A 13,685-nucleotide genomic window follows, 5' to 3' on the forward strand; every position below is an offset into this window, starting at 1 on the left:
TGTTTCTGGAATCACTGCCTGCAAATGGGCCTCCAAAACACCTCCTGAGCAAAGGCCAGGGCTCCTCCCAGATCCCAACCCATCACAGCTGCTGTTTCACAGCAGGTCTAACATTTCCCCTTGCCTCTATGCTCAGCAGAAAGAGGGAACAGGAGGTGGCTCAGGCACTTAATGTCCTCCTGTCACCTCATCCCACTTGCACAGCAGAGCTCCAAAACCACCCTGCTTCCCCCAAACACAGGGACTGGCAAAAATACCCCTCTTATATCCTCCCACCCCATCCCATCTCACCCCTCCAAGTCCTGCTCCACCTGCAGCCCCTGAGCTGTCCTTGATTGCAGAGCCCCTTAACCCTTCTCTCACTGGTCAAGGGGAGGACCCTGCACACCCCTTGGGCAACCAATGTCTGAGGAAAGGCCAAGGCATTACAGATCTGCAAATGCCATGGCTTGGGAGCACTCTTCGCTCCCAGAGTGGCCCCAGCACTGATCCCACAACAGCAAAAAATGGACCCTGGTTAATGAACAGTCTGGCAAGAGCGAGTTGCACCATGGCCAGCTGCTCTGGGGAGAGCCAGCACTGCCCGGAGCAACCCCCAGCCACATCCTACCACCACCAGTAACTGATTGCAATTTCCAGCTTCCAGCCCTGGAAATCGTCCACAGTTAGCTGTGGGTCTGTGTCCTGTGGCCAGTGGGATTCAGGGAAGGCTACCTTTCACCCATTAAGCAGCACTTGGAAGTGCTGGCTTAGTGCTGTGCCTCAGTTTCCCCACCTGGAAAATGGAGGGAAAGGATGCTCACCTCCATATACAGCCCTTTGCAGCTCTGGGGTGGTTCTAATGCTGAGAAAAAAAAAAAAAAAAAAGTTCCATCTTCTTATGTCCCCTGTTGACACACAGACACATGCAAAAGCACTCTTGGCTTCATCCAAGTGATGAAATAGGAGATGGATCCTACCCAGGAGGGATCATGGGCAAGATGGGGGTGTTGACCTCTGTCTAAGCACCCTTCCCACCCTCACGTCCCCTTCCCCCAGTGTCCTTCCCTTCCCAAACTGCCTGAAGGCTGGGAGTACTTCCAGATGCCAGAAAGTCCTTTGGGTGATTAGAAAAACAACCATCTTTGCTGTCATATGGGCAACAATTCTCTTTATTGCTCACAGGGAAGTTATATACAGGGGAGAAGGTTTGTTCTGACATTAAAATTCATGGTGTAAGTTGTAAAAAGGAGGGTGAAATATGGAGAAGAGAACGAGTTTTCTATCAACAGCTCCTCAGAGGGTGGCTGGGGGTGGGAGGAGGTCCTAGGCACCCAGCGGGGACCCCTCCATGTCTGGAGCAGATCAACATCCCCCTGGAACTGGGGACATCAGCCTCGCCAGCCAGATGGGGTGACTGTTGGACAGGAGAGGTGGCACCTCTGGACCTCTCCTGGGGATGTACACATGTGTGGGCACCTGCCCCCGAGGCAGAAGAGCACATCCGGCAAGTAGGAAGAGAAAAGATCAGGACATGACGGTGCCATGGAGAGGTCAGGAGCCATCGTGCATGGGGGATGCCAGTGCAGAACGTCCCTGTGAAAATGCACATGGTGACAGCGGGAAGCAAAGTGAGAGGAAGAAGGAGGGCAGCTGGCTGGGGCACCCGCTACATGGCAGTGGTGATCACCCTCTCTTCGGGTTCCAGGGTGTTCTCGTAGGCATGGTGGCTCTCTCTGGACCTGAGTTGGGAGGGAGAAGCACAGCCGTGAGCTCACCTCCAGCAAGACCAGTCTCCCCAAAGCCACCACCCTGACCTCTCTGGTGCTGGCCGTGAACCGAGGGGTGAGATGGTGAGGGGTCCCCCTGCCAAGACGAGAGCCAAGCACAGGGTGGGAATTGCTCTAGTTTCTATCAAGGGCTGTTTTGAGAGTCAACATCTGTGTGGTGATCTACAGCCACTTTTGGTGGTTTCCTCTGTTTGAAAGGTGTGATGTAGCATAAGAAAAATGTTGTGTAGCAGGTTGCAAGGTGGTGGATGGACCATGGTGCTCAGCTGAAGGGACAGGGAGAGACTAGGGACAAGGGGATACTCCCTCATTGCCTTCTTCTTAGCCCCTGAAGCGGTTAAAATCCCCAAAACCAGGTGCATGGGACATGTGAGACCAGAGTGGGAGAGACCGCAGCTCTGCATGTCTGAGCTGTCCCCAAGGGGATGGAACAGAGCCCAGGAACCATGGGCAGGAGGTCTGAGCAAGTCCTTCACCTGAAGTCAGCTGCAGAGGTTAGGTATCTCCCTTCATGGCCGTTGGACATGACAGCGTCTTGCTTGTTCTCAACACTCACCACTGTCTCGACATTTTCCCTGGAGTGGGGAGAAAAGAGGAGCTGAGACAGAACAACAGAGATGCCATGCTGGGGAGCAGCTCGCAGTGGTGATGGCAGAGAAGAAGGGACTGCTCTGACACTACAGAGACAGTAAAGGACCTGGATGTGTGATCCTGGCCTTCGACACCCAGCTCAGCCCCCTTCCCAGCAGGACATGGGCAAGGAGAGACGCCCTCGCAGCTGTTTTGCAGAGTAACAATCCCTGTCTCTGGAGCTGGGACTCCCAGTGCTGGGCTGGCAATCAGCAAGACTCATTTGTCAGTACGTGGGATTGTTTTCTCCCACTAACTGGTTTTTCCAGTCTTCTTCTGTGTAATCGGTTGCAAAATAGTCCCCTACGTGTCCCAAGTGACACCGAGACAAACACCGAGGCTCTGTGGGTGCCGCAACCCTGGTGCAGGAGGGGTGCACGGGTGCACGTCCACGCGTGCAAAGCTGAGCTGCTTTCTCTCAGATGTGAGTCTGGATTGCTCACAGAAGGAGTCACGGGGCAGGGACTGGGTGTTAGACCCCAGCAGGAGCCTAAAGGCTTGGCTCTGGAGTGGGCCCATGGCCCAAACATTGCTGGGGGTGGTTTAGCTGCGGAGGGTGGGTGTAGGTCCACGCCGCGTGTGCACCCCTGCCTCCTCCAGCACTCGCCCAAAGGCAATTTCAGAGGTTTTCCAAGGAACAGACTGGGATAAACAGGCAGTGGCATGAGCTGATAGCTGCTGTCACAGTGACAGCGCGGAGCTGGCAGCGTGCCAGGCTGCCGAGCCTCGCTGCCCGCTCGTCTGAAGAGGGGCCAGATTAATTAAACAAGCCGCCATTCCCCCTCAAGCCCTCCTCAGCATCCTCTGCCTCCAGGCTGGGAAGAGGCAGCCGGGCACGGGCAGCAGTGGGAAACACCATCCCTGCCTCCCAGTCCATGGGCTGGGGGCTCCTCCAGTTTGAGGACAAAGGTTCTTCTTTGGGAAACAAAGACTGCAGTTGCAAATCAGACCATATAAATACATATATATTACACATTGTGCTATCCATTGGCCCCGAATGCATCCTAAAGGGCCCTCTTTAAATACAACTGGATCAGAAGCTGACCTGCTGAGCATCAGGGTACACCCCAAGTCCCCATGTCCTCAGCCTGGAGAGGCTGCAGGGATGTGCAGATACAAAAGGACTCCAGCAACTTTGAGTACAAAGTGCCAGTGCCAGTGCAGAGGAACTGGGAACCAAGCTATAGGGCACTTTGTCTCTTCATTCCCAGTTGACTTTGGGCTCAGGTTCAAGATTATATTACTACAACTTAGCCAGTTAGCCTGGGTCTGCTGAGCAGGACCAACAACCGGTGGCTTTGCTCAGCTGGCAGTGGGGAAGAGGTAACTGGTCCCACAGAGCCTTTTTCTGATGGTTAAGGCCACCTTGTTCTCCTGAGCCATGGGCTCCAGGCAGACAGTGCTGCCATGGCTCAGCTACCTCCCTCTTCTCCCAGCTCTTCTCATTGCCTTCAGCCGACTTGGCTCCATTTGCTTTGCAAATTAAGCTGTTTTAAGCTTGTTTTCCCATGGATATAATGCCCCTAGGAATTGCACCCCCAAATCTCTAGGAAACTGAGCTCAGGTCAGCCCCTTGAGACATGCATCCACGTAAACCAGCCACGATGCTGCGGCTCTCCCATCCCCAGCACAGCACTTTCTTGTGGCAGCATCCCAGTGCTCTGCTTGGGGGTGCCCCTGCGTGGGGAGCAGCGGGGACGGATGGTGCACGCTCGCGTCTGGTAACAGGGAGGAGAGACCAGGCCAGGGAGTCTTTTCTCTCCCTGCCCAGCTGCCAGCACAGCGATCATGGTGTTCCCAGCCCTGGCATGGGGATGGAGGCGGCTGGAAGCGACCTGTACAGAGGCAACTAAGCCCAACCCAAAGCAACCCTCAGGGTTCCCACACTTACACTTTCTCCTTACACCAGAACCTATTGACCACGAAAGCGATGGCCACCAGGACTAGAAACACAACCACTGCAATGACACCCTGCGACCACGGCTGGAGACTGCCCCGGGCTGCAGCAAAAAAGAGGGCACATGTTAGAAATACATCCTCAGTCTTTATCTGCTTGGCTGAGCTTCTCCTGTCCAGCTTCACCAACATTCAGCCAAGAGCTTGATCCTTCAAGTCTGAGCAGAGAGTGCTGCTCTTAATCCAGGCAGGTTTACCTGGGTGATAGCAATGAAAAAAGTGCAAATAACAGCAGTTTTGCTGATGTTTGCATGTGGAGTATAGTGCCTTGCAGCTGTGAAGCCCCATATATACATACATATATGTACACAGTGGGGCACAGGTGACTCCAATGGGGGAACAAAGGACTGGGTAACATGGAGGGAAGGAGGATGTTTGCCCAAAGTGACAGGGGAAAGAAGGAAGAGTGGTTTCAGCAAACTGTTTATTCTCCATTCCCGGATGCCACAGATATTGTTCCCAGGTTATTTTCCAAATACTACCTGGTAAAATAAGGATCCCACAACAGGGACAGCATAAAATTCAGTTGCCGCTCTCACAGCAAACGGTTGCTGATGTGGATTTCGGTAAAATCTACCATTCAACAAGCTTCCAGAGCAGCAAGCTGATTTATGATGGGAAACTGAAGATTGAAGTGTTCAGAGCAACAGCCTCCAGCATAAAGGCCAGGAAGCACTGGCAAGGGGCCGGGAGCCGGCCACAGCATCCCTGGCTCCCCTGGGGTCAGATGGACTCACAGGTTCATTTTTCTCTAGCCAGACCTAAGCAGTGATCCAGCCACTGGTGGGAAGGCTGCTAGATGTATTACTGGATGTGAGAGGAGCTCAAGGGCAGGGTGATGAGAAGAGGAAACCTTGTCCCAGTCCTTGCTTGGGATGGCTGCTCCTCTCTTCCTGCTAGCGTTTGGGCAACAGAACACTCAGACATAGTCAAACCCATCCTTAAGTGTTGTCACATCAGCACTGAAAGGAGACCTTGTCCATGCAGACACATCCCTTTGGGATTCAATTACCATTTATTCAGGCCCAGCTTTTCCACTTTCTGCTGAGTGAAACACCAACCCTTGCACATAGATGAGGTCCCTCTGTGCAGGCAGATGGGGCAGGATGCTCTCTGCCAGCCCCAGCATCAGCTTCGGACTACTTGGACCCAGCCCATGCCACTGGCACCTGCGAGGCCAAGCTGCCCCAGTATTTTGGTCTCACTCAGGAGCTTTACACTAGCTGGACACTTCATCTGTCTCACAGGAGAGAAATTTCCACTATAAACAGCAGATAATCTTTACTAGTGGCAATGAAAGTGGGCTGTGTGCTCCACGTGTGCAAACTCCTCATTCACAGCCAGCCCCACGCCGGCTCCGCTGCTGACAGCTCTCATCTCCCTTCTCTGGTTTTGGGGAGGGGGACTGTCCTTTGTTAAGACCTCCAGCTCCTTGAGGCCTTACTGCAAGAGGCTTTTGTTAATTAAAACAAAGCAAAACAACAAAAGAAAAAACAACACATAAAAAAAAAAAAAAAAACAATCCCAAAGCTTTTCTTTTCCTATTGGAAGTGAAATCAGCCTGGCTGACTGATTTACTGCCTGTGCCAGGCCAGAAAGTGGTGGCACCTCTGGGAGAGCAGCCCTGAACAACGGCCTTCATCCCCCCCACTGGGATACTTGCTGTGTTTACTATAAGGTCCCGGGGCCAAAACTCAAGCGGGAGGAATTCAGACGGAAATTCCCTCTTCTATCAGCCTGTTTTGGCTGACAACCCATCGTGGGGGCACTGAGGGGGTGGTGGCAGTGAGGAAGAGCAGAGCTTTGTCCCCTCCTGCCTGACCTGATGGGCAGGAGATGCTCCTGCTGCCAACCTCCCTGTGGGTGCAGCTCCAAACAGACCTTTTGCCTCCAGGATGAGCTTTGTCCCGCTTTGCTTCCTCCTTCACTCTGCTCTTGGCTGTTATCTCAGCCACATTTATTTATTAGTTGTGGTTTATTTTTCCTGCCAGGGCCAGGATTTCCAGCCTAAGCCTAGGAGGGGATCAGATCCAGCCCTCTGTGAGGTTTCTGCTAGGGTTAAAAGAGTTCAAGGTCAACTGGGGAATGAAGTCGGCAATGACTGAAATTGCCAAGTTTGCACCTCACGATCTTCAAGCAAAGGAGACGAGAAGATAAGTAGTAGGGAACCTCCAAGCAGCTGTGCGGAAACCTTGCTCAGATGGCTGTTTAAACCAAATTTCAGAGCACCCAAGGCCAAAAGGAAAAACAAAAAAAAAAAAAACCCCGAGCAGTTCTGGCTTTGAGAGACCATGTAGAGCCTGGCTGCAAGGGGAGATGAAGATGGCAGGGGAATGGCAAAAGCCTCCACATCAGGCTCAGACTGAAATACCCCAGTGGGGTGTGGAGAACTCGCGTGGGCATAAGAAAGAAGGAATGGGAACCAGGAGGAGGCAAGGCCTTGATAGCATCTTCTGGGGAGTGAGTATGCAGATGGCAGCCCTGGGGGGCAGTGCCTGGCTGGAGCCCCACCAGAGCACACCTTGCTGCCCTGCCAGGAGGGATGGCCCGTAAGGATGAGTCTCACCAGTGGAAACAGGACTGTGTTCCTGGAAAAATGCTTTCCCAGGGATGTCTGTCCTGGGACAGCCTGTCCCTCTGGCTCTGCCACCTCTCTGTTTCACCCCACCCCAATGATGAGGTTTTCCCTCCTGAATGAGATCTTTTAAGCTAACTAAACAATGTGGGATCTGCACCCCTGGCAGACGTGTATACACACATCTGCAGCTACAAATAAGACCAAGAGAAGTGCCAATGACAATGTGTTGTAACTCCATTTCCATACACAACGGCTGGTTTGAAGACACAGATCTGCTTTTTGATACATCTTCCCCGAGTTCTTGGAAAGCATCAGCTGGCCCCCGTCTTTTCCCCTCTCTGAGGAATCTGTGCCAGGCTCTGAATCCTCATTAAAGTTGGGGGTTTTTTACCTCTTTCCAGGCAAGAGCAGAACTTTCAATCCTGCTGACAGTGGAGACCCCACACTATTAAATCCTCAACAAGTTGGTAAACAAATACAGGAAGAGAGGTCAGGGCTGGGGCATCAGGAGGAGAAAGGGGGAGGGAATTTTCCAGGTCTTTGGCAGTATCAGATGAGTTTTAATTACTCATTATTTCTAGCGTTAGACAAGTCCTTCCACAAATTTCATAAACATAAAGTCCTAGGCATAGGAACTTTCTCATTTAAGTCTTTGGGAAGGGGACAGGAGGACAATTTGCAGAGGAAAATATTTGCTCCCTCACCTCGGCAATGATCAAAATTACAGATTAACAGGAAAACCTGCAAGCTCGGGAAGCAACCCAGCACAACACTTGCCCAGGGACGAGAGCAAGAAGAAAGAAAAAAAGAAAGAAAAAAAAAAAAAAACCTTAAGAAAACAGATTACTCATCTTGGTGCACAGTCCTGCCAGAGGTAAATCTGAGCTGCTTTATCTCCGTGTAAGCAGGTAAGATAAGCCCCGGACGGCAGTTTCAGCCTTCAGCAAAACAGGTAGAAAAGTCTCCATGCCCCGGCTCCGCCAAGACCTCCCAACCCACCGGACACCCACCCGTCCCCACTGCCTGCTGACGTGAAGCCAGAGCTGGGATGTTTTTTCTCTTCCCAAGAGGCTCTTTCACAGTTGTCCCTTGTCCCCAAAGCCACCCCACCGAGCAGCTCCCGCCAGCCTTCCTGCCTTCCCCCTGCCTCAGTTTCCCCGGGAGGTCAGGCAGCTGCCTGCACTCACCTTCCTGGCAGCAGGCAGGCTCCAGAGCCAGGAGCAGCCCGAGGAGGAGGAGGAGGAGGAGGCAGCGGGCACGCATGGCGACAAGCAGGGCCGTGGGCTCTCGGGGCACGAAGGAGCAGCCGATCGCGGCCCCTCCTCGCAGGGCGCTGCGCTTGGGCACGCCGCCCTCCCACAGGAATGAGCACTTGGTCAATTATCAAACGCATTAACGAGGGAGGCTGATGCTCACACCTGGTTATTCAAATCCTGCTGCGGGAAGGGTTGGAAGGAGGTGCTTCTTTCTCTTGAGGCCGGCGGGGAATTTGGGGCACGGTGACTTGAACCCGACAGTCCCCTTAGGGCGTGGAAGGGGACTCAGCCACAAAACATTTGCATCAGCCCAGGAGGAAGAAACGACGCCCAGATGGGTAAACCTCTTCTCTGGCACGGCTGTGGTGTTTGGGGAACATGGTTAAACAGGACCTGGGTGTCCCCCAAATCCCCCTCCCCACAGCAGGAGAGCCAAGGGGTCCAGCAATGCCCCAGCTCTGACATCCCTTCCCACCCCGTGGGACCCCAGGTCCTGGGGATGCAGGGAGCTGCCTGGCATGGCTCCCACTCTCTTCCTTGCTCTTTTCTGTTCAGCAAGTGTCATTAACAACCCAGCAAAACACATTTGTGTCTTAAAAACATCCATTTAATAAACCAGACTCAATGCTGAGTACTGACTCCCACCTCCCACGCCTTGTTTAATGGAGAGACTGCTAAATAGAGCAAACACAGCATTTATTTTATTGAGTCTTCAGGGCTGTTTCCAAAATTTCTTCAACACCAGAAGACGTAGAAACACCAAAAGACCTGAAGCAGATAGCAAGGCTGGCCCTTCACACCAGCCACACAGATGCTGCGGGACAGGGAAGGTTGCAGGGCCCGAGTTAAGCAGCTTCCCAGCCCATGACAGGTTTGGACTGATGACAGACCCATCCCGCAGGAAGAATAAAAGCTCTTTGGCTTCACAGCTGAGCAACTTCAGTTATTCATGAAGGAAATTTTAAAACTGTGAGCCAGTGGTTTTGTTGTCACTCTTCTTGTGGTGTGTCATAGCATCTCGTAAGCCCAGCACCCAGGGCCACTGAGAAATCCCCCTCAGTAGCATCTGAGCTCCAGGACCTCTGGGTCTGGTGTTCCCCCCATCAGGGATCCCACCTGGGTGCCGGGTCCCCACGCAGGCACCCACAAGGGACCCACACTCGGGAATGTGCAGGACCCTCAGGAATACATACCCACTGATGCAGGATTGCCATCCTTCATCCCTCGTCTTTCCCCTGAATCTAGAATAATGCAATTTATCCTGAAAATTAGCTGGACCTGACTTGAGCCACACAAGACTGCAGGTCAGTTCCTGGCTCTCTCCCGAATTCCTTTCCATGGCCAAATTCCCACCCGCAAAGTGGGAGAATCCCATTCCCAACCCTGCTAGTTTTTGCTTATGAACTCCGTGGGGCAGGGACTCTCCTGCTGAACCCGGCAAGGAAGTGGCAAGACAGGGAACTGCCCATAATAAGGCCCTATATAAGCAATCTAATCCTGCTACAGGGAAAAAGGAATGGCCTTTGAAGAAATAAAAATGACAGTGAACTTTGGGTTCCCCATGACTTGTTTCCACGTTATCTATCCAGGAAAGCACACAGCTTGCGATCTTTTCTGCCTGCCTGTTGCTTGTCTCTTAGCAAAAGTCCAGCAAAAAAACCTAGCTATTTAGAGCAGAAGGCTTTATCAGCAGATCAGAAGTACTAGAGAAGCCAGTCCTGCTGCTGCCCTTGGAAAATTCATGGTCAGAGACATCTCTCTGCTATTGCAATCCACCCCCCAGTCACGCTTGGGGCTGTGGCAGGTTGCTCACAGGTTCCTTCTGGTCCTCCTCCGCATGTACTCCAGGTTGTCTTCTTGCCCCAGCACTCTGCCCAGCCCACCTCCAGGGACCCTAGGTGGATTTTCCAAGGATAAAGATGTCTCAAGGATCCACTCATATACTACGGTGTGTTGGGGGGACAGAATGTGGTGGACCAGACCCCGAGATGAAGGCAGAGCTGCTGTGCCTTCCAGACAGGGGTCTTGTTGTCAGCTCCCTCCTGAGGAGCAAATAGTATTTTACTATTGCACATTCCAACATTTATATGAAGTTTAAGGAAATTTAACTGTTCTGGGCTTGCTGATGAGGGCAGGGAATGTGTAATTTGCTTATCTCAAAGCTCCCCTGGGCTCCAGTGCATCTCCTTTAGCCCCTAGCAGCTATTAGGAAGGTATGTGCTATTGGGGCCAAAAGAACTGCCTGTGGCACCTGCTTGGTTGTATATTGATGGGTCTGGCCTAGGGGGATGAGAAACAGCAAGTCACTGTAATGGCAACAGGCTTGTTGCAGGGACAAAGTCTGAAATTTCAGCAAATAATTTGCCATCTGGCTCATCCTTTTGTCATTCTGGCCCTGGCTTGGGACTTGCAGAGGTGAGAAGCTGCACGTATCCGCTGCAGGACATTGGAAATCTTGCTGTCTTTCTCATTTAAGCCCTCAGCATCACATACCTATGGTGAGTCAAAGCCCTACAGGTCCATTTCACAGGTGAGGGAAACTGAGGCACAGAAGGGGCAAATCACATTGGCAGCATTTAGTCAAACCCAAACCCAGCTCAGTTCTCTACCGATGACTCATGTGAGCAGTTGCCTGTACAACAGGTCACACAAAGAGGGTCTTGGGATTTCAGGATTTACAGAGATATCCTCCAAAAATTGACATCTTTTTTCCAACAAAGAAATACGTCGGTTTTAACCAAAATTAGCATTCGCTCAAAGCACATTCCTGAGCCTAATGTGTTCCTGGGTGATACGGCTCAGAGTACAGATGCCAGTTCCTCTTCAAAAAACGTTGTGGGGCTCTGTGTTTTTATGGAGGTTATTTTTCTTTCTCCTTCACTTCCTTCCTTCCTTCCTTCCTTCGTCCCTTCTTCCTTCCCTCCGTCACCCCTCCATCTCCTCTCCCTCGCTCAGCAAGACCCATCAAAATAAAGAAAATAGATGAAAGCAAGCCTGAACATCCCCTAGAGAAAAAACTTGATGAATTTGTTGCATTTCAAAAAACTTGTTGAATTTACTGCTCAAAAAAAAAAAAGGGAAAAAACAAAGCCACAAAGACAATATTTAATTGCTTGTTTACTTTGATACTTTACATTAAAATCAAATATTTCCCACCTGCCCCAGAATTCTCTAATTTCCCATGGACACTGGCTTTCAAATCTAGCCTGGGATGGATGCTGCCAGAGGAGAGCCAGAAGTTACAGCCACTATAAAAAGGACATTTTCTTGGCCTAGCATGCCAGTGTGGAGAAAGAGCAGCAGAAGGCGGCTTTTTGTCCATCATAGCTCTGTGCTTCACTCCCCCTCTTTAAAAATGCCTTTAAACAGCAATATATTTTCTTATTTATGTGCTGATGAAAACCCTGGTGTCAATAGTGTGGCAATGGGGCATGGCCCTGTGCCATCACTGTCCACCCCCACTAGCCTGGGGTTCAGCTGGGCTGATTGCTCCCCTCCTGCACACACACACAGGGCCAAGGAAAAAAAAAAAAAAAACAAACCTCTCAGCATTTTATTAGACACTTTATTAGACCATTCATGAGTCCCCCAGGGCTGACACTAATTGCAGGTCTTGCATAAGCAGAATGGAGAGAAGGGTGGCATGGGGGTGGCCGTGACACCTCCCGGACCCTCATTTGGGTAGAATTTGGATTCTCCCCTTTTCAGGGATCCTGTTGGGATCAGCCAGGACCGCTGCTGGCAGGACACTCGCTGGGAGCTGGTACCCAGCAGCTGCCTGAATGGGGCCCAGACATGGCACCAGCACCAGGCACTACGTGTGCCCTGCATTTTCTCTTGAGAGCTGCTCAGTAGCATCACCATGACCCATGCGTGCTTTGCGGGACTCTCTGGATGATGTTTTACACACCAGTTGATTTTTGGCATGGTTCTCTAGGCAGCATTCACACCGACCACTGTCTGTGCTGAGGCCTGATGCTGCTGCTCTGTACATCTAATGGCAGCAATGGGCTCTCTCCTCTATCCAGCTGCCCATTTTCACACAGCTGCCAGGATTTGTCCCCTCTGAGCTCCCAGCTCCTCTGTCCATGAGGTTAGTAGCTGCTAGGGATCCGACAGCACATTCACATCAACCTCAGGAAAATTAGGCTGAGAAAACACCTACCTGATCCATCCTGCCTTGCCCTGGGCTAAGAGGAATCAACCTAAAAATCCCTGAAGCAAGAAGAAAATCCACCTGCCTTTGGTCTGCCTTATTTCTGGGGGATGAGCCTGCATCTGTGATTCTGCCTCAGCTTTCCCATCTGTTCAGAGGGTGTATTGCACCCCTAATCATCTCTGAGTGCAAGGGAAAGTGCCACTGCACTGCTGGAGTGGCAGATAGCTGGGATCCCACTACATGATGCTCAGAAAGGGAGAAGGGAGTTGACTCTGCTCTGGATATTCCCTCCTGCCCAGTGATATCGAATTGAATGAATAATTTACTATCCGATCATCTCTAATCTTCATCCCATAAAATCAGCAGCAAGCTGGGAGGGTTTTTGAAGCCTCCAGCTGCATTCACTGATAAGACATGAGGCAGGAAAGATTGGAAGCCCATAAAAATGATAATCTCAGGCTTCAGTGTAACTTGGTGGAAGGGTTTTCTCCTGTCCTTTCATTAAGGATGGATTTCATGATCTTCCTTAAATAACAACAAGCCTTCTCACGAGGAATCTCCCACCTGAAAACTGATTGCACCGTCATTAGGAAATATGAGGCCAAGAAGCCAGAAGAAAATAGCTGGAGCACAGGTTAGTGCAAGCGCCAAGGCCCTGCAGAGCAAATGGCACCTGCGTTTATGGGGTGGGAGGAAAGGGGGGGGATTGGAAGTCATTTCTGAACACAGAACGAAGCTTTAGGCATCGGGGCACTGCCTGGGAGAGTCGGGCACCGGCACCGTGCCAAGCTGCTGGCCACAGCCTGGCCATGAGCCTGGCTGTGGAGCAACGCCCCATCCTTCGTGTCCTGCACCTCCTTGGTGTTAAGAGGAACATCACATCTCATTTCAGTCTGGCGTAGTACAGCATCCTCCTCTCCAGTCCTAAATTTGATGAGTCTGGCTATTGCCTGGGAGAAGGAGGAAAAGGAAGAAAAAACAACTGGTCAACCATTTCCATGTGAATCACAACCAAGATGGACAAGAGGAGGAGAAGGAAAGAGTTGGCTGGCTTGGTGAGGGTGGATCGTTTCAGGAAATAATTATCCCAGATGCCAGAATAGGAGAAAATTAAAAGAGTAAACTACAATCAGACGTTAAGTTGCTTTTCTTCTGCTAATTGAAATAATGTTTTCTCTCTTACTCACCACTCTACCCCTTTCAGATGCTAATCCCTATCAAACATGGACTTACAATTATAAATTCATAGGCATCTTTCCCAGGAGCAGAAATTGCATTGCCCTGTAACCTCTAAGATGAGGTCTTAATAGGAATTCACGAGTAGTCGCTGGTAAAGC

General features: G+C 51.2%; 1 protein-coding gene and 1 long non-coding RNA gene across 3 annotated transcripts; one reads left to right on the forward strand and one right to left on the reverse strand.

Annotated features, from left to right (window-relative positions):
- Nucleotides 1-1,133: 1,133 nt before the first annotated feature.
- PDZK1IP1 (PDZK1 interacting protein 1) lies at nt 1,134-8,404 on the reverse strand. 2 transcript variants are annotated; one of them, XM_033000650.2, is made up of 4 exons: nt 8,121-8,404; nt 4,291-4,399; nt 2,246-2,344; nt 1,134-1,721 (listed from the first exon to the last, which is right to left on the reverse strand). In XM_033000650.2, exons 1-4 carry the CDS (start codon nt 8,194-8,196, stop codon nt 1,649-1,651), a joined length of 357 nt encoding a protein of 118 aa, XP_032856541.1. In that variant the 5' UTR covers nt 8,197-8,404; the 3' UTR covers nt 1,134-1,648. The 2 variants fall into 2 exon arrangements, with proteins under 2 accessions (XP_032856541.1, XP_032856540.1); XM_033000649.2 differs by lacking the exon at nt 4,291-4,399.
- A 4,352-nt stretch (nt 8,405-12,756) lies between these two features.
- LOC116963502 lies at nt 12,757-13,477 on the forward strand. The gene is made up of 2 exons (XR_004408215.2): nt 12,757-12,982; nt 13,241-13,477. It is a non-coding gene; the product is annotated as an uncharacterized LOC116963502 (long non-coding RNA).
- Nucleotides 13,478-13,685: the final 208 nt, after the last annotated feature.

This window comes from Tyto alba, unplaced genomic scaffold, assembly GCF_018691265.1.
Source record: "Tyto alba isolate M040663 unplaced genomic scaffold, T.alba_DEE_v4.0 Super-Scaffold_1000006, whole genome shotgun sequence".
NCBI lineage: Eukaryota > Metazoa > Chordata > Aves > Strigiformes > Tytonidae > Tyto > Tyto alba.